Source organism: Pipra filicauda, unplaced genomic scaffold (assembly GCF_003945595.2).
Source record: "Pipra filicauda isolate LSUMZ 115617 unplaced genomic scaffold, ASM394559v2 scaffold95_size2449627_pilon, whole genome shotgun sequence".
Taxonomy (NCBI): Eukaryota; Metazoa; Chordata; class Aves; order Passeriformes; family Pipridae; genus Pipra; species Pipra filicauda.
Window position 1 is genome coordinate 2,005,300 of NW_024105153.1, and position 19,295 is coordinate 2,024,594.

Here is a 19,295-nt window from a genome sequence, read left to right on the forward strand (position 1 = left end):
GCTTTGAAAGTCTCTTCTTACATCTATCCTTTGGTAGATACTACTTTTGTTTAATTAAAAAAGAATCCTTTCCATGTGTTTATTGTTTTAGGATTATCATCATCAGGAACAAGTTTCTTTTGATATCTAGTAGTGCAGTAGTTTAGATTCATGGTTGTAATGAACATTAGAAATATTTAAAATACCTTGTGTGTGAATTGTGGTGTTTTCCTTTTTTACCCACACCCAAACAAACCAAAAGAACCCACAAAAAACCCAACCAAAACCCAATATGTGACAGTCTGTATTTTGTTGCCGGATGTTCTACCTGCTATTGGGAAAAACTGTGTACTTCTAAATCCAACTAATTGCTTGGTATGTGCAGAGGGAAATTGCTCCCATTACCCATGGCTTAAAATAAGAATAAATGCTGTAGAAAAAAGGTTGGGAAGCTTTTTCCCATAACTCCCAAAATATCAGAGACAGGAGAAAGAGAAGGGGAGGAGGAGCTGGATTTCTAAGTTCTTACATTTCTCCTCTGCCCATGAATGATCATACATGGACAGAGTGCTCTCCTGAACACTGAGAAGTTGGTTGGTTGACAAGGATAGACTAAAAGAGATAAAGGGGATGAAGAAAAGGAACTGTGTTTACAAGGCCTGTGGATTTCAACACTAAGCAATAGGCATAGTTGTATAAAATTGCTTCCTTTTCAGGAGCATAGAAACAAGCTGTTTCAATTGCTAATCTACTTTTAATTCTACACATTTCATGCTTTCAGTTTTCTCATCAGCATTACACATAACCTTTTCAAACTTGCCAGAAGTTGAGTTTTCCATTTGGTGGATTAGTTGATGTGCACTTACTGAGGAAGACAACTGAAAGGTCTGACTTTCTGTTGTCTGTTATAATGCATGGTAATTTGAAACTATGCCAAATCCACAGTGCTTAAATGAGAGTTGGATTATGTGCACACAGGTCACTCTGAAATTTTTCTGCTGTCCTCTGAACTTCAGGTTTACTTCACTTGAATATTGTAGAACCATTGTGTCTGCCACATATAACTGAGCCTTACTGCAAAAAGAACATTTGATTTGGACTCTGAACTGTTTGATAGTAGTACTAGTACATAATTTTTTATTATTATTATTTATGAAGCAAATGTTTTGTAGCATACCGTTCTAAACTTTGTTTTGAATTGCATGGAGTCTGTTTTCCCGCTGGGCTGTTTTAGGTAAGTGCTTCCATTAAGACCTGCAGGAAGGAAATGTATATGTATATTGTAAACTTCTGTATTTTGAATTTGATACTTGCAGGTATCATTAAGAGTGATGTCAAAATCTGAATATATTTTCATATTAAAATGTGACATTATTCTAGCTGGTTTAGCAACATTTTATATCCAGTAAACAAACCCAACCCTTTTGTTAAGACAATTTCTGAAGGAGGGGCACTCAAAGAACATTACACCTTTTCATCTGCCTAATGCTTTACCAACGCTGTGATTAATCTTGGGCTTGTCTATGCAGGGATATTACTCTTGAATAAGGAGGTGTCAGAGTTTTAAATACTACAATGACTCCAAGACAGCTCTCTATTTGCACTTCTTTATTTTGTATTGAGGGTGCTCATGCTTGGAGAAGTTACTGGAAAATAATGGTTACAGGTGTCTATTTTAATGTCTCATGTAGACAAGCCTTTAAGGCTGGTTCTGTCCTGTCTGCCCCTTATATGTTTATTTCTCCCTGCTGCTTATGTCACTGGAACTCAAACTGGTTTTTTTTGTTTGTCTGTTTTGCTATTCAGGACATTACCTAGAGGAGCCACACATTCTAGCAAAGGGACTCTCTCTTGTGGCTGTACCACCTCTCCATGTCAATTTAGCTCATTCATTCCCTGTTCTTCAGGATGTAAACCATCTATACAAGGAGTTTTCCTGATATTGCTCTGTGAGATAGGAGAAGGTGATTACAAAAGATTGTAATATGTCCTCTATTATGCACTTGTTATGATGCACAGGTTTTTAGGTCTAATTATTGCTAGTGGACACTGATTAACTCCTCATAGAGATATCTTCACATATCCTGGAAATCAGCTGTAATTTTTCCAAAACCGGGGCTCTTGGCATTAAGGCAGAAGCCTCAGACCACTCCTGAAATTCCCAGATTTGGCCTGCATTGCAGATGCCCGTGTCTTCTGTTTCAATGCATTGTTTTACTGAGACTCCAGAGAAGCTCTGTGCTTGTGTGATTTTGCTGAGCATCAGACAGTCTTAAACACAAAGTCTGGTTTATTCAAGGAGAGTAATGAATTCTTGGAAATAAACTGGAACAAGATTTGCTTACCCCTCAAAAGGGAAATGAAACCAACCCCCGTGGGTGCTTAACAACCTAGATCCTCATTTGCTTCTCTTATATTTTGGCTGGCTTTAGCAGCTGGCAGCCTAATCTCACCCAGTGAAGCCCTAGGAATTTGCATAACCTGTACTTTGTTTGAGCGGGTCCTTCCTCCTGCTTTCTGACTACTTTTCTGTGCTTGTTGTTATGAAAGTATTCTTACTTGGCACTTTTGTTCTAAGTTGAATGGACTTCCTGATAGTTAAAAAAGTTTTGACTTGAAGTGACTGTAAGAAAGTGCAGAAATGTGAAACTTAAGAAATATACAGGCAATTCTGACTGATGCTGCAGCAGGATCAACGTAGCTACCTGTAGATGTTGCAATGAAGGCAGGTTTTATGAAGGAGAATATGGAGTTGGTAGCAAATGGATGTCAAGTATAATTAAAATGTCTTGGGGCTGGCTGAGCATTTTCATATGTTTGCTCCCTTCCTGGTATTGTACAGTAATGCCTGTGTGAATCAGAGATTGGAAAGCAGCTTCTCCTTATCGTGCGGTGGGCTCACAGACCTTTCAGTGCAGCTGGATGGGGAAAAATTGTGCTGAAACACTGCCAGGTCTCTCTGTATGGATTCCAATGAGATAAAGTTTTTGGGACTGATTTGTAAATGATTCATACCTCCAAGTTGCTTAAAACTATGTAAAGATATGTCTCTTGATGTTGCTCCCTGTTTATATCCTTACAGCAAAAACATGATGAACTAAAGCATTGTAACATATATGAAAATTTGCTTTGGATTTCTTCCTCAAACTATAGCTGCTGTTGAGGCCTTCTGCCAAAACAGCAGATGAATAACACAGAATTGAGCCTTCTGAATAAAAAGTAAATGGATTTGGCACTGTTTATTTTTTCTGTGTCCTTGTCTCCCCTTTTTGGGGTTTGTAGAGACATCAGTTATATGGTTTAATAACACTGATTTATATTGCAAGCAATGTGTTTCTTTGCTATATGATTATGTGCCATTCTAAAATTACTGTTCACAGCTCTATAGTGATGTGTGTTCTGACTTCTTTTCCTTAAGCTTTGCTTAAACTAAAAGCATGGTGGAAGCAAGAACAGGAAAGATTTAGAGAATGGTATTTGAAGGCTGAGGCTAAACCACTGTTAAGCTCTTTTTTTTTGAAGGGGCGAACTAAGAGGAGGTTCTGAAGAGCATGTTACACAACCAGCTGTGTGTAGTTAATGCTGTCAGCTCTGGCTAGCTCCAACCATAAGGAGTTTTCAAAAGCTCATAGCCTTTTGCGTGACTTTCCTTCTTCAGCTACTTCTGACTTGATTGGTATTGCTAACAGGTCTTGTTTCCCTCATTTGTTTCTTCCTCCTCAGTCCTAAAGATGTCTTAAATTGCAGTGTTTATAAAAATCTGAGAATTCCCAGGAGTGTTTGTTAGTGTAAGAAAAGTTCTAACAAGGGAGACGGTCTTGATGCTTCTCTGTCGCAAGGTGTTTTTTGTGGTCTCTCCTTTTCTCCTTTTCCTCAGCCACTGAGCAACTTTGATGTCCAGTTTCTGAATGCTGTTGGAGACCTGTTGGACCTTATTCCTGCATTATTTGAGTATTCTGCACGGGGTGGACAATGCAATGTGGAACCAGGAGGCCATGGGAGATACCAGTGGGATATGGGACACTGCTCTGCACTGATCAAGGTGAGCACCAAGAACTTTATTTCCATTGACTGTGTTGATTTGCAGTGTCACGAGTCTACGTTTCTAAGAGTCTTTCCTGTTTATGTTGCATGTGCATAAAGGTACTTCTGTTGATGATTAAGGTGTATTTATGCAGTTACAACTTGTGCCTCCATAGGATTTTGAGTCCAGTTTTTTTCACTTGTGTTTAAGGATAGGGAAAAGACCAAACCAAAGCGAAACCACAGAGATGGACAGTGAAAAGCTACTAGAATTACTAGGGAATGAGAAACTACCACAAAGCGGAGACTGGAAGAGAGTAATTTGTTTCACCTAACCAAGCGAAGTCTGAAAGAAGGGGTATTGTGAATGACTACAAATACATTGGGCAAAGAAGCAGGGAGAAAGGGAAAAGCATTACATAAACTAAAGGACAGTGCTAACAAAGATAAATGGGTGAAAGTGGCTGCTGTTTTCTGTTGATAGAGATACTCTGGAATGGCTTTCCAATGGGAGTAATGACAGAAACCCCCCCCCCGTTTTTAAGATAAGTGTCTGCTACGTCATGGTGGCAATTACATTTTTCAGTTAAAATTATCAAGGATTTAATTAGCATATGGAGACTCCAGGTATTGCAGAGCAACAATATTCACCTTAAATTGTAAAACATTCATTCAAGCATTTGCCTCCAGCAAGAGGTTTCTGGCCTAACAACAAATCTTAGAACTAGGGAAATATTTTGAAAAGACATATTATAAATATATATATTTACCTTTTCAAATTGAATTTACTTGCATTTGCTTCTGTACTTTAAGGCAAATCAGAGTTATTCTCACAGAAACAGCATGTTTTAAGTTAACGCTGGATATGCTTGCAAAGATCCAATCTGAATGTGTGAATACAAGTATTAAAAATGAAACCGGGAAAAAAAAACATTCCTTGTGATGCAAGTGTTCCCAGTAACCCTAAACTGTTTTATTTTGAGAACAACACATGAGCAAGAATTGTTTCCGGGGTTTTCAGAACTTCATTAAGTGCCCAGTTAAAAGCACAAGAATCTGCTCTTTCTTCAGTAATGCAATTAATCTAACTACTTAAAACAGGTTGTTTTCCCAGCTTCTATCAACTAAAAAGAAGGCAGAATATAGTGGGGTCATCTTTCTGCTTATGTTTTTCAGGTTCTACCTGGATATGAGAATATATATTTTGCCCATTCCAGCTGGTTTACGTATGCAGCCACACTGAGAATATATAAGCACTGGAACTTCAATATAGTTGATCCATACACTAGCACCAGCCGTGTCTCATTCAGCAGTTACCCAGGTAAAGTCAAGAAAACCAAAGCCCTGTAGCTATTCAGTATGGCATGGACCACCTTGCTGTCTTGTCTGTGAAAAGAATGATACCTCAACAATCACTGGCTTCAATCTACCTTAAAACTTGTAGCCACCAAGAGGACAAAATGCCATCTTCAGTTTTCTGGTTTGAACATGATGTTGTCATTGTCTTTTGTTGTTGATTAATCACTTGCAGTGCTCTAAATAGTACTAGTTAAATATTTTACCTCTGGCACAAACATGCTGCTTTGGATTCTGCTCGTGTAGTCTGCAGTCATCTCAACTGTTGAACTCCTCACCTTGCCTGTAGCGTTCACATGTTTGGTAATAACAGTTTTGAACACTTGTGTTTACCACTGTGACATGACTCGTGCTGTAATGGGATTATTAGCAAGTAGCAAACACTAGCTGTTTGAAATTGTATTGACTTCTTTGATGTTGGGTTAACAAACCTTCAGTTGTTTTGTTGTTGGCTTGGTGTTTTTTTTCTTTTCTGCCCACATCTTCCTCTTCCAGCTCCTCTATAAGCTGTTGCAGAGGGCAGTAATTTTTTATGCTTATTTCATGTGTTAGTAATATAGTCACCATAATATTTAAAATCTCCTTTGGTAAGATTAGGCCAAATGTTAGAAAGTGCCAGCATTTAATGTTTCAGTGGTAAAATTCTCTTGCTAGAATAGCACAAGAAATGTGAACGTGAAAAACCAAAGTGTATCTATGACTCCCTCTTAGAGTTAGCATTGCTTAAGTTTTTGAAGGTGAAATTTCAAATTAAAAAAATTCAAATTAAAAAATACCCAAACACTCAAGAGTCTTCATAAACCTTTTTAAGTGACCTGTGTGCCACAGGAGACTATCTCATTCTGATGAAATTTTGTTGGTTGATAGTTTCAAAACGTTGAAATTACTGTGCCTTTGTTGAATTACTGTGCCTTACTGCAAAGAGAAGGGTCTTTCATGAGAGGGACTCCTGAGACTGTGACTAGGAAACTTTTGAAAAGCAGTTGCATTCATTTCACATTGAAAACAAGCCTTTTTCCGTGGGATTCCGACCCTCCTCAGTGACCCTCAGGAATGCAATGTTTTCTGACAACTGAAATTTTTTTTTCTTTGAGGAAGTAGATATTCTGGCAAATATCTAAGTGTGCAGCCTTTCAAGAGCCTGGGTTATCTCTGATTGCCTTGGAGGAATTTCGCTTGCTCGTTGAAAGAAATTTTGTAGAAAGCAAAGGTTTCTGTCTGAGCTCTGTTCATCACCTGAATGTTCATAAAGTTATTCTGACTCTCAACAGAAGTACTGAGGATAATACTGTCCCTCAGGAGAATGTAGCTCTGTTCAGCAACTGTTGCGTACTGCATTGTGCTGCAGATTCAAAACCAGGAATCAGGATCAACCACGCAGAGCATTTATTATTTTATTGTAGTGGGTATCTGGGGTGATGTCTTTGGGTTGCTCCTTCTGTGGGTTCTTTGTATAAATTGAAATACCAATATTTGGTTTTCATGAGGCCAAGAAAGCACACTGTATGGGAAACCCATACAAAGCTACTACTTCGCTGAAGTGACTGGGGTCTGTTCACTAGTGTACAAAATCCCAGTGTGCTTCCCTGAGATGTTGAGGTCTGCAAAGATGGCTTATTTTAAAGCTTGCTTTTGTAGACTCTGGCATAGCAATGTGGGAAGGTGTACTTCTGCCAACAAAATTGAGTGAGAATGATTGCAAGGTATAGTTCCCATGAAGTTTGAGAGACCTGTGGTATGCCAGCTGTGCTCCCTGGCTGCCTGATTACAGGGTGCTATCACAAGCACTGGACAAGCATGGTCCATTGGCTGCAGCAAATTGCATTAGCTATGGATGTATTCACAGACTTGCAGTTTGCCAGGGGATGAGTAAGCTCTAAAGCACTGGCCTAGTAATGCCCAAGGGACATCACGTAGGAAGGAAGGAACTGCCAAATTCCTCTGCTCCATGTTATGATGAGATGATGTTTTCAGGACATCTGACTGTGGAATCTGCAGGTCCTGACCATGGTTCAACTTGACAATTGTAACCTCCCTGCATGCAGGTTCCCACTCCTATTCTCTGTCCTTATAGACACTAAGGACCAGTAAGAGAGGCCAACCTAGGAATCTCTCCTGAATAGTAACCTAATCCTAATGAACACAGAGGTATTGACTTTTGGAGGAAACAGCATTAAAAGACAGGTGTCCTTCCAGGCTTCCAGTGACACTTAACTGAGTAATTTAAAGATTGCTGTAATCCAGTAGGCTGTATATAGTCAGACTCTTCTGCTGTCCAAAAGCTGTGTCACAAAAACTTCAAGGAGTCACTTGGCTTTTGAGAAGGAATGTACCAAATTCCTGATTTCTCCTGGGGTCATCGAGTAAAATTGTCCATGTTATTTGGCTTTTTTTTAACTGAATTTCAAAAGACAGGCTACTAATCTGCAAAACTTAATATTTGTTGTGACTCAGTTTAGAGCTTCTGACACTGCTGAGTAACCATGATGTGTGTCAGCGTGTGCATTGTACAGCTAGAAGGCCTTGGGCTTCTTTGCTCCTGCTGTGCCCAAGCAGGTAGGAGGACAGGCAGGGATTGAAGAGTCTTTCCCAGCTTCCCCAGCAGTTATCCACATTCCTGTCAGGATGTTCAAGTGTCCACTGTTAACAGCATGTCTTCTCTATACTGCTTTCTCCCCTTCAGAGCAGCAGTAGTGCTGCAGAGGCACAGTTGAGTGGAATTTAATGGGACTTGCTGCTCATTTCCACACTAACCCACCCCAATCCTCACTTGAGCTCTGCTCATAGTCTTAGCTACTGCTTCTCTTGAAAGTGTCTGTGTGCAGAGCTGCATGTATGACAGTTCTGTGAATCTTTGGAAAGGAGAAATGTCTCTGAGCTGAATACTTGAGTATGCTGCTTGACTTCAGTGTGTTCTTCAAGCTCTGGACATAAGTGCTTCATGTGGCTGGTGAATCTATGCATAGCAGAGAGAGCTTAAGTTGTACAGACACATTACTGTTGCTCACAAATGTTGAGGAAGTTGTGCTCATTTGGGGGAGTAAGAAATGTGAAGATAGAGACAAGGTGCTAAATTTTGCACTACATATCTAGTAAAGATTAAAGAGAAAGCTGCACCTCTCTTCCTTCTGCCCCTCTCCTTTCCTCCCCAGTCACTTCTCTACACTGCCCCATTGAGGCATTCAAAGAAATGAGCCCAATTAACTGATAAAATTTGCAGTTTTCCTTGAATAGCTGGGAGGTTGCAGCTCCCAAGATTTCCATCCATTTGAATAGAGCTCTTCTTGAACAGTAAGTTTTGAACACCATTTAAGAAAGGGAATCTACCATTTGGACCCAAGCACTCTTTTTTGGGTAGTGCACTACCTTCTCTGGGCTGAGCCACAGTCTTTTAAAGCATGTTACTTTGATTTTAGCCATTTAAGCAAATCAGTTGAGAAGAACTCTACTGCTACCTTTGCTTCTCTGGTCTGCTGTTGGGATCTTGCTTGGTTGAGGCAGGCTATGACATGAGAATATGATGGCACAAGTTGTCTTATGAGTGTCTATACATGTGATGCTAAGAGTAGTATGTGTCCCTTGCTTTGAAGTAATCTGGTGTTAATGCAGGATCAGAAAGTGCAGCATTATTCTTCCTGCCAGCTGGAGCAAGACCTAGGAGGAACAGACCACGAGAAGGCCAGTAGACATTGTTCTCAGGGGACCTGCTTGCTCATGAGATACTGCCAGACCATTTCTTGCTTCCTTGCTTCCTCCAACATCTGTTTAAAACCTGGATGGAAGCAAAGGATGTGTCTGAACTTAGGAGATGAGAGACCAGAGCTGTGGTATGGAATGTTTTATTTCTTAGTGCCTGGGAGATGTCTGCAAGTGAAGGAAGGCAGCTGTGAAGTGAAGGAAGGTGTTCAGTCTTGAGAAGCAGCTACAGATAGCATCAGGAAAGATAATCCAGAGAATACCTCTGCTTTTCCATAGTCTGTTTATAGACCAGAACATTGAGCATCTCAGTTGGGAGCTACTCCCATCCCTGTGGGATAGGCTTTGGCTTCCAGCCTGTAATGCTGGCCCTTTCTGTATTTGAATGAGCACAGTGACCTTCTAAAACACCAAAAAAGCTGATGCTGTTTCAGAAAGCAACAGCCTACCTCTTTAGGAGCAGTAGCTGCCAGAAATGTGTTACCACCCACGTGTTCTTCAATATGCTGCCTTTCTGGAGAACACTGTCACTCAGACTGCAAAAAATTGCTTTGCTTGGCTGATTAATATTGACATGATGAATGAAACTCCAGACTCTGAAACCTTCAGTTTTCCAGTGGTGATTGGAAACTGAATCTAAATGGTTCAGACACAGAAGATGCAATCAGAAGTGTTTTTGCTTGTTTCTATATAGGAAGAGTCAGGTTCATCAGAGGGAGGGGTAAAAAAAAAATAAATAAATGGTTTGAGTGTTGCAGACCAAAATGGGATATGGGTTTACAGAGATGGTTCTACAGAAAAGAAGAGATGAACTGTGCAGAGATAACACTTTCAATTACAACAGATTATCATACATACTTAAAAATAGAAGAATGACACGAGAGGACATCAAATATCTGCTGATATCTCTAGACTTCTCTGCCCAGGTTTTATTTTTATGAATGTCTTTACTCTGTGTAAATCTGTTGTTGGTGTTTTAACTTCCTTTATTTCAAGGGTACCTAAATCAAAATGGTATATGCCATCTTGAAATAATTAGGCTAGCAATGGTGTATCATGGAGGGCATGTTGTGTTATAAAACATTGTAGGATAAAACTTGGTAAATACTAAGGCCCAGAAGGAAATCCCCTTGTTTTCAGCTTAGCTGAGCTTTGCAATTTATTTGAATTACAGAGTTCAACCTTCAGTTAATTCAACATCATTTCTTGTATTGACACTTGTTTTGAATCAAGTTTTTCTGTTTTATCTCAGCTGTTTATTGAAAATGAAGGATAAAAACTACTTGATTTATTTTGAAGTAGGGCACTTGGCATTGTCACCCATATGAGAATTGGTGCTTAATTCAAATCACAACTTCTTAACAATTTCATTTCTTGTCTCCATTTGGGCAAGCACTTGACTTGTTATACAACAGTTTATCACTGGATGTCCTATGTCTTTGTATAAAAGACTGGCAGAACCAGGTTTAGAGTGTTTCTCTTGTTACTTATTTGAGAGAGATCTCTACTGTTGATGTACATAATTTATTGATATTCTTTTTTTGTCTCCAAGAATAAAATACCAGCTGCCAGGGTTCTCTGCCTGTTCTATACTGATATATTTTTAGAGAACAGGTGACCACAAAGTATATTTTCATGAATCTGTTCTAATTTGAGTACTCGATACTTTAAAGAAATTTTGCTGAAATTGAGCTCTCAGACATTACTTTTGTTCGAATGAGGTCTGTCTTTAGATAAAGTCCAGGAATAGGAGGCAGAATGGAGTAGTCTTTCTTGCTGTCACGGGTTGGTGACCTTAGTTTGTTTTCCAGAGAGTATTAATAAAGCTTGCTGTAGAAAATTTCATAGTGGAACTCGACTATTGTGATGTTGTACAGAATTTTAGCATTTTCTACTCTTTGAAGACTGATCCTATTAAAAACTTGTTAACGAGAGTCGAGGTTCTGGATGACTTCCCCATCAGGAGCTCGGTTAACAACCTTTATTCCCCAGCCTGGCAGCCATGTATCTGCTGAGTAATCTCAAAGTCAAGTTATTTCTGCTTTACAAGTAGTCACCACGCTATCCAAGGCATTATAGCTGACCTTTGCAGCTCTGAATGGCACCTCCTGGCGTGGGATCTGCCACTGGACCTAGTACTTCTGTTGGCATGTAACCTGGAAGGGAATCCTGCCTAGAGATCCATCACTGTGTTGACTTTGCAGAGCTCGTAGACCTAAAAAAATCCAGTGACAACATGTCAGAAAGAGGAGTAGGAAGAGCTTTTTCTCTTATACAGACTGGGATTTATGATTTAAGAGATGCCCATTTCTTGGAGATGCTTTTAAGAATAGTTAAACTGGAACAGATTAAACTAGAAGGAAGATTTTTCTGCTTAGCTTGGTTTAATACAGAAGGGATTAATTTAAAGGAATTAATTCAAATAAATTTAATTTGTTTTTACAGAGTAAAATCTAAAACTGAAATTGGTTGATGAAAATCTTTGTGGAGTTTGTACTTTGGTTGGGTTTTCACTGTTGAATTTTTTTTTAATTAATTTCTTTGTTAGAAACCAACATGCCCTAGGCATTTACAGTATGTAATCCTCAGCATAAAAATAAGACATAGCTTGACATATGGAGAAACTTCCAAGCTTGGCATGCAAACGTGAAGCAAATGCTCTAGACAAGGAATTAGGTGTGTTGAGAGCATGACAATTTCTCATTTCAAACTGTGTTGACAGGTGGGCTTAAAGCTCTTGCAGAAGTTACCCCCTCATCTTTAATCTTTGTACAGTTTGATTTCAAACGCGCATGTGTTGACTCTTCATGTCCTCTTGGCTTGTCTCTCTGTTTTCTTCTATGAGTATATCAAAGGTTCCCAAAGATAACAAAATTTGTGTTGTTGCTGTTTAAGGCTTTTTGGTGTCCCTGGATGATTTTTACATACTAGGCAGCGGCTTGGTAATGTTGCAGACTACCAACAGTGTGTTCAACCAAACTCTCATTAAGCAAGTGGTGCCTGAATCCCTGTTGGCTTGGCAGAGAGTCCGCATTGCGAACATGATGGCAAGTGATGGCAAAACTTGGGCAGAAACGTTCTCCAGGTGCAACTCTGGTAAATACATTTTTATACGAATCTTGGGGGAAACGGATGTGTTCGGTGTACCTGTTACACCCTTTTCCCTGGCAGGACATGTAACTCTCTCTTTGCTTTCATACCCAGGGACCTACAACAATCAGTACATGGTGCTAGACCTGAAGAAGGTCAAGCTGCAGAGGAGCCTTGATGATGGTGCACTGTACATTGTTGAGCAGATCCCAACCCTTGTGGAGTATTCTGATCAAACAAATGTTCTCCGGAAAGGTAATAGCTCCTATAGTAGTTACTGGCTTAGGAAAACCATCTCTTTGTGTCAACTGATGGAGGATTGTGTTTTGTAACTGGGGAGGGTTTATTGCACACTAGTCCTGAGTTTAAGAAAGTTTTGTGTGAGCAACCCTCAGAAGGCTTTGCGTAAGCAACCCTCTGTTGCCTTGTATTCATTTATCTGGTATGCTGTGGCAGAAATGGGGTGAGCATCTGTGTTTCTCAGAAGCAGAGGAGGGAAAAATAGACTTTATCTCCTTTCTTACTTGCCTCCTTACCTTTTTTCTGGTATTATTTTTCCCTGAGACCCATGAGGAAAAATATGGGGTCTGTTTGAAGCAGTGCTAAGTAACTGATGCTGTGGGCTACTTGAAATACCTTTTGAATAGGAAAGAGTTCTATGTTTATATTCATCTCCTGAACTTTCCTGGAGGTCTGTTTTCTGATAAATATTTGCTCTTTAAAAGCTTCTTTAATTCCTTAGCAATACTAGCAACAACTTGATGGAAAACAAAAATCTAGGTGAAGCAAAACACCCACTGTCTGGTTTAATTCACAAGTGTTTACTAGACACTTACATTAGCGACCAAAAGCCTGAGCCTTAAGTGTGTGTCTGGTGCTTTGTGCTCCCTCTTCTAATCACATGCTGAGGGGGTGAATAGATGAATTGCTTATCCTCAAAATGACTGGAAATGTATTTATGTTAGCAGCTGGGGTTGTTTCCCTTTTGACACTTTTTATTTGCGTCTAGTTCCTTGGGAAGTTCTGGCTTATTCTAAGCATTGCCACATTGTCATTATTGTTTTATGTTTCTTACTGATAATTTGGAAAGATCCCATGTCTCTCCCTTATGCATCTCTGGCTCTTTTGGCTTCCTTTGCCTTGGGCTTCTCGGTGACTGTGGTGCAGACAAACAAGCTGATAGAGACCCTTTAGCTCTAGCACTTGAAACATTGCAACTACATCACAGTAGTGTTGTACCTGTGCAGAGAGGCCAGGCTTATCAGGTACCCTGAGCTCCTTTTCAGCAACGATTTGAGAGCTGCAGTGTGGCATTCCCTGTAGGACTGAGCCCAGCTTCAGGGCTTGGGCACACAGTGACCACTTCTTCCCTCGGAGATCTTGTGGCTGCTCTGTTCTTGAAGGTGGCAATTAGAGGTTACATATTACTTCACGTTTACAGTGTGTTTTTTCCCAGATATCTAAATGCACCTTGTGGGTATTGGATAACACAGCAGTTGGTCTCTGGGAGTTTAACCATTAAAAGGACAGGGTGGGCTAAGCACTGCCAAAGTGCTGCCTTGGAGACCTCAGCTGCTGTAAGCCAACACTGCTCCTGTAAGCAGCAGGAGCTACTCCATGCCATGCAGGACACCAGACAAGTCCTGTCGAGGCCCTAGCCCTGCTCCCAGGTGCTTGGAGCAGCCCAGGTGAAGGAGGTTTACCTTTCTCAAGAGCAGTGCTGGTTTAAAGTGTTTATAGAGTGGCTGATCCTGGCACACTCCATCATTGTCTTGTAGGTGGTGTCCAAAGATAATGCTCTTTTCACACTAGCTTGGTCAGAGTGAGTTTGCCACCAGCACTGGCTTTTTAAGTCTCTTTCAAGCATAAACCTAGAAACAACAGAGAATGAGAATTGAAATCTCAGGTGAACAAAGGCTGGTATTGCTGTAATAAGCCTTGTGCTGAGGAAAAAGGAAGCATTTCCTTATACAGGTTTGAAAATTGAAAAATTTTTTTCTTTATGGCTTCTGTCAGCTTGTTTTGTAGGCCAGTGCAGGTGAGTTCTCAAAACCAGGCATTTCTTATGTTGCCCTTTTCAGGCAAAGACGTCCAGGTGCTTTCTGTACGTTGACAAAGAAAAGCCAGTCCTTTAGAGGAGGTGGGGGAGGGCAGCACTGTCTCCAGTGAAGGAATAAGTCACAGGACTGGGCTGCAGTTCTTGTTTCTTGATGATGAATGAGTTCATCTCATGAATGAGATACTGATTTCAATATCGAAGGCAACATACCAGAGCAGAACCTGGGATCTCAGTGTCTTCTACCATATGTGCAATATATTATTGCTCTACTTCTTGATATTGCTGACACCTTTTGCTCTTAATGGGCAGAGAAGGAAGGCATTTTGATTCAGGGAATTTTTGCTGCCTTCATGCCATCCCTGTCTCCCCGCTTTCAGCCTTACATTCTCTCTTGACTTGTTTTTTTTTGTCACTGTGCACCCTGCCAGGTTTCACTGGCTTATAGCAGCCCTCGGGTAAAGCCTGGCTTAGGCTGGCTGCCGCATGGGATGTGCAGTCTTGCAAGAACCTGAGACACAGAAGAGCTCTTGCTGGAGGAGAACTTCAATAGCTTCCTCTGTTATAGCAATTTTGACAGAACTTTTCCAGGTTCATGTGAGACAATAGCACCTTTTTGAATCACAACTAAACCCTACTGGTTTGGAAGCTGATGTATCCGTATCCTCTGGCTTGTGTCATTAGAGACTGGCAAGTGTGCTTATTTCTGGAGGACACCTGTATTACAACACAGCCTGCACACAACCTGTTTTCTTCAGGTTGGCTCTAGGTCACATAAGCAGATGCCAGTAGACAGGGTATTCCTGTCTTCCCTATCCTAGGCAGGACCCAAGCTGGTAAGGCCTCCACTCGGGCAGTGTTCCAGTGCTTATGCTGTCTGTGTATCTGTCCTTCAGGAAATTTGGTTTGTATTTGTGTGCATGGCTCCCAGTGAGTTCCAGTTGATTTTCTTGAGCATCTTACAGCCAGACTCCTTGTGTTATACTGGGCTAATGTTAATACATGGAGTACTGCATTTACCAGTGCCTAGATGGTAAATCTCTAAGCCAAATCCTGGTGTGTGTGATTTGAGAAGTAACAACAGGGAATGTAAGTGCTCTGGAGAGAACCTGCAAGTGTACTGCTCTTGGGACTAGCTCGTGTTATATACTCCCTGCTTAAAAACTCCTTGGTGCCTGCCTTTGAAAAAAAAAAAGTAAAAAAATTAAATGTTAAGGTATAGGTATCTATTCTTATTTATTCCTGCACCCAGATTCTGACCTGGATGATCTCCTGGCTCTTTACAAGCGCTTCTGCTTTCTACAGTGGACTTGCTTCAGGCAGTTTTATGTTGCCTACCTAAAACTCTTCTCTGGAGTTCTGCCTGGCATCCTTTGCTCTTCAGAGTTAAAAAAACTGCAGGATTCACACTTGCTTTGGGGAAAGTTAGTGCAGGGCTCTGCTCTGCTAATCAATCACTTCCTAACCCTCAAAAGCAGCTATTGGCAAGTGTGCAGCAATCCTCCCGTCTTTTCCTCATCACTGTGTACAACTACCACTGCACAAAGCATGCGTGTGCTGGCCTGGCTCCTGTTCACCCCGTGTAGCTCTCGTGGTCTGTGTGTTTGTGTGTTGATCCATCCCTGCCATCTCAGCATGGTGTAGTGTTCTGCCCTGGTGAGATAGGAAGGGAGCAAAAAACGGGAGTGACTTCAAGCCTCTCACTGTGAAGTTTGGTAAGTGAGGTAAGTGATCTTGCACGCCTCTGAGGCTGAGCAGAGAAACCTCTGCAGGAGGGCTGTGGCTGTGCTGTGTGTTCACCTCTGGCTCCTGCAAGTCTGATCTCAGCTGTTTTGCAGGATGAGTCCTCAGGGTGGATGTCTGGGGGCGGGTTGCCTGGGTACAGTCTCCAGTGGTGTTATACTGGGAGTCAACCCTGGTCATGCCAGTGTTGCCTTATTGTGTTCAAACCAGTTTGCAGTGTTGTTCCTTGGCATGCAATGCAACACGGAAAATTGTTTCTTTTCCTTTCTGATATAAGCAAGAGCATCCAGCTTTTCTAAGTGATTAACAGATTGGGGTTTGTCTCTGGCAGGTTACTGGCCTTCATACAATATCCCTTTCCATGAAAAGATTTACAATCTCAGTGGGTATGCGTCATATGTTGTCAAGTACGGCATGGATTTCTCCTATGAGCTTGCTCCAAGAGCAAAAATCTTCCGTCGAGACCAGGGCAAGGTGACTGACTTGGAAAGCATGAAGTACATCATGAGATACAACAGTAAGACACGTATTTATGTACTGCAGAGCTGATTTCAGTAAGCACTGTTACTTTTATTTCTTGGATTATAGCGGGAAGCTGCAGCCTCACATACGGATCAGTTATATTACCCTAAATGCAGAGTACAGTCAAAGCAAATAGATAACACAAACTTACTGTTGAGGTAGGAAACCAGGCTAAAATTGTTCTATCAGGAACAAGGGCCCTTGGGCTTGCTGTTTGACTTTTCCAGAGTGCTTCTGACGCTCTAAGAGACATTGTGGGCTGCTATTACCTAATACATCTACAACCTGTCAATCTTGAGAGCCTTAAACCCTAAGCAACAGTTAGGTGGATTAAGTATGAGAATAATGTTGATAGTTTAAGCATTAATTAACACACTAATGTTTTAGTTGTTGATAAGTCAAAGACTTTTCATTTTCCCATGCCAGCAAGCAATGCACAAGAAGCTGGGAGGGAGCCAGGACATCTGACCCGAAGTGGCCAAAGGGATATTCCATACCATTCCATAGTATAAAATGTCATGCTCAGTGTGTGAACTCAGGGGAATTGGCTGGAAAGGGCTGATTGCTGCTCAGCAGGTTGTGAGCAATTGGATTATGCATCACTTGTTTCTCTTTGGTTTTATTACTTTCTCCCTCCCTCTCTATCCCTTTTCATTATTATAATTATTGTTTTATTATTGACTTTGTTACAATTATTTTTCTGATTCTTCTCCTGGTACCATGGAGGGTCTTGGGTGGAAGTGGGAGAGCAGCTGTGTGGTATTTAGTTGCCAGCTAGGATTAAGCCAGAACAGTAGGTAACCTCATAGACCTTGAGGTTTGTCCACCTTCCCCTCCTTGTTTGCAGCTACTGCAGTGGGTGTTCAAAGATTTTGCTCCTTACCACTAACTTTAGTCCAGAACAGGAACACAAAGGCTCTCATTGCTGCATTTCCCCACCCACCCACCACTTCCCCTTCTCTTCTGCTTTTCTCTCTTGACAAAGTTTCTATAAGCTTTCATCATGTTGAATTCCATCATGTGTAATTGCAGATGTGTGGTTAGAGGTTGGCAGCGGTGCCCCTGGGATGCAGAAATAGCTGTATGGCCTTGGATTAGGAGTTTGTGTACTTAATGTCTTGAGCACTGACTTCTAGCTGGTACTGGGGGGGGAGCACGAGAGCAGTTCGATAGAGTGCACTTACCCAGCTTTTAGTGGCTCCATTGCTTTGCATTGGCTTTTTGTGAGGAAGCTAACTTATTTTCTTTTCTTCTTTGCTTGCCCCCCCCCCCATTTCTCTCCAGACTACCAGCGTGATCCTTATGCTGAACATAATCCTTGCAACACCATTTGCTGCCGGGAAGACTTGAATCCTTCTTTACCAGTGCCTGCAGGCTGCTATGACTCCAAGGTAAATTATCTCAATTTTAACATCAGCTGAATGTTTGCTGCAGCCTGTTCATGCTCTTGTCAGACCTGTAGTAGGTTTCCCTGGACTAGGGCAGGCAGGGCCAGGCATGTCTGTTCCCTCTTCATGCTGTCCCAGTGCTTGGGCAGATCCTCAGATGGGAATTCTGTGCGGAGTCTATTTCCTATCCCTGACATCAGTCCTGGCACAGCGGTAGAGGATAACAGGGGGACGTGTATGAAACAGCTATGTCCATGGGAACTTGTGGTGTTTGGGGGTTAAACCCCAAAGCCTTACAGCAGTAGGAGCCTAAAATAATGCTGAAGTGAGTCTTCACCTCACTGAGGGAAGGTGACTTGTACAGACTCAGCCTCCTGTTCACGGGGACTGCGTGGGTGCCTCCCCAGAGCCCAAAGGAATGTGTTTTCAGTCTCAGTTTAGCTTTATCTTTACAAAAGGCTTGCTAGTGAGCCACCCTGCTCCGGGGCTCCACCTCTCTGAAAAACTGCTTTCTGAAAAGTTTGGGGAAGATGACTTAGCATTTTAGAGGGATGTGGGAAAATCCTTAGACTCACTGTCCTGCAGAAAGCAGCATTTATTTTGGGCAGGTTATGTGGTGTTTTCACTGTCAAGGGCAATGCCTGAGTAAGCAGCTGTCCAGCCCTGGTGTGCTGGGAAGTTGTTCAGTGTTTTATCCTGTGGGGTGCGGCCTGCTGTGTTCCTGGATTACGAGTTTGGTTGCTAGGATGGGACCAGTGCTGTGTGTCCAACTTGCACAAGCCTGGCCAGCTGTCTGTTGCAGTGGCCAGTGGGAGGCTCCTCAAGCTGGTTAATGCAAGAGGAATGCAGAAAAAGGCTGTGTAGAGGTGTCTGGTAAGGGAGTGGGTCAGTGAATGCTGGTTGTGGTGCCTTAGCCAGCACGGTTGGGCAAGGGGAATGGGCTGGGCTAGGGATAGACAGGGGGACCTAAGAGGGGTATTGAGAGAAGCAGTCCAGAGCAGAGGTGAGACCTGTTTAGTTATAAACCCTACAGGAGTTTGGGAAGATGGAGCAAGCTGGGAACCTCTTAGGAGATAGTGAAGGAACAGGGCGGAGTCTGGGCAGAAATATTAACTCTATGCTGCCTTTCTCCATTCCTGAATTACCCCAACATGCAGTCCTTTTGCCCTGAATTCCTGTCCTTTGTTACAGGTGTCAGATTTCCGCCTGGCATCAGCGTTCACAGCCTCTGCCATCAATGGCCCTCCAGTGCAGGGAGGGCTCCCTGTCTTCACCTGGAGACGGTTTAACCGCACTCGGCACCAGGGCCTGCCAGAATCATACAACTTTGATTTTGTCACCATGAGGCCGATCCTGTAAAACCAGCATCAGTATCCTCATATGGATTTTTTTTAATGAAAATTTTATTTCTTGTGTGTAATAAATTGATCTGGATGTCCACA

At 41.7% G+C, this 19,295-nt stretch overlaps 1 protein-coding gene across 1 annotated transcript in view; it reads left to right on the forward strand.

Annotated features, from left to right (window-relative positions):
- Nucleotides 1–19,295, forward strand: part of PLBD1 (phospholipase B domain containing 1) — a 36,535-nt gene extending 17,240 nt beyond the window's left edge. Inside the window, exons 5-11 of the mRNA XM_027722742.2 lie at nucleotides 3,857–4,021; nucleotides 5,179–5,323; nucleotides 11,950–12,150; nucleotides 12,259–12,399; nucleotides 16,275–16,460; nucleotides 17,750–17,856; nucleotides 19,045–19,295. Coding sequence (XP_027578543.1) covers nucleotides 3,857–4,021; nucleotides 5,179–5,323; nucleotides 11,950–12,150; nucleotides 12,259–12,399; nucleotides 16,275–16,460; nucleotides 17,750–17,856; nucleotides 19,045–19,212 — 1,113 coding nt within the window. The 3' untranslated portion in view covers nucleotides 19,213–19,295. The remainder of the gene's footprint in view (nucleotides 1–3,856; nucleotides 4,022–5,178; nucleotides 5,324–11,949; nucleotides 12,151–12,258; nucleotides 12,400–16,274; nucleotides 16,461–17,749; nucleotides 17,857–19,044) is intronic.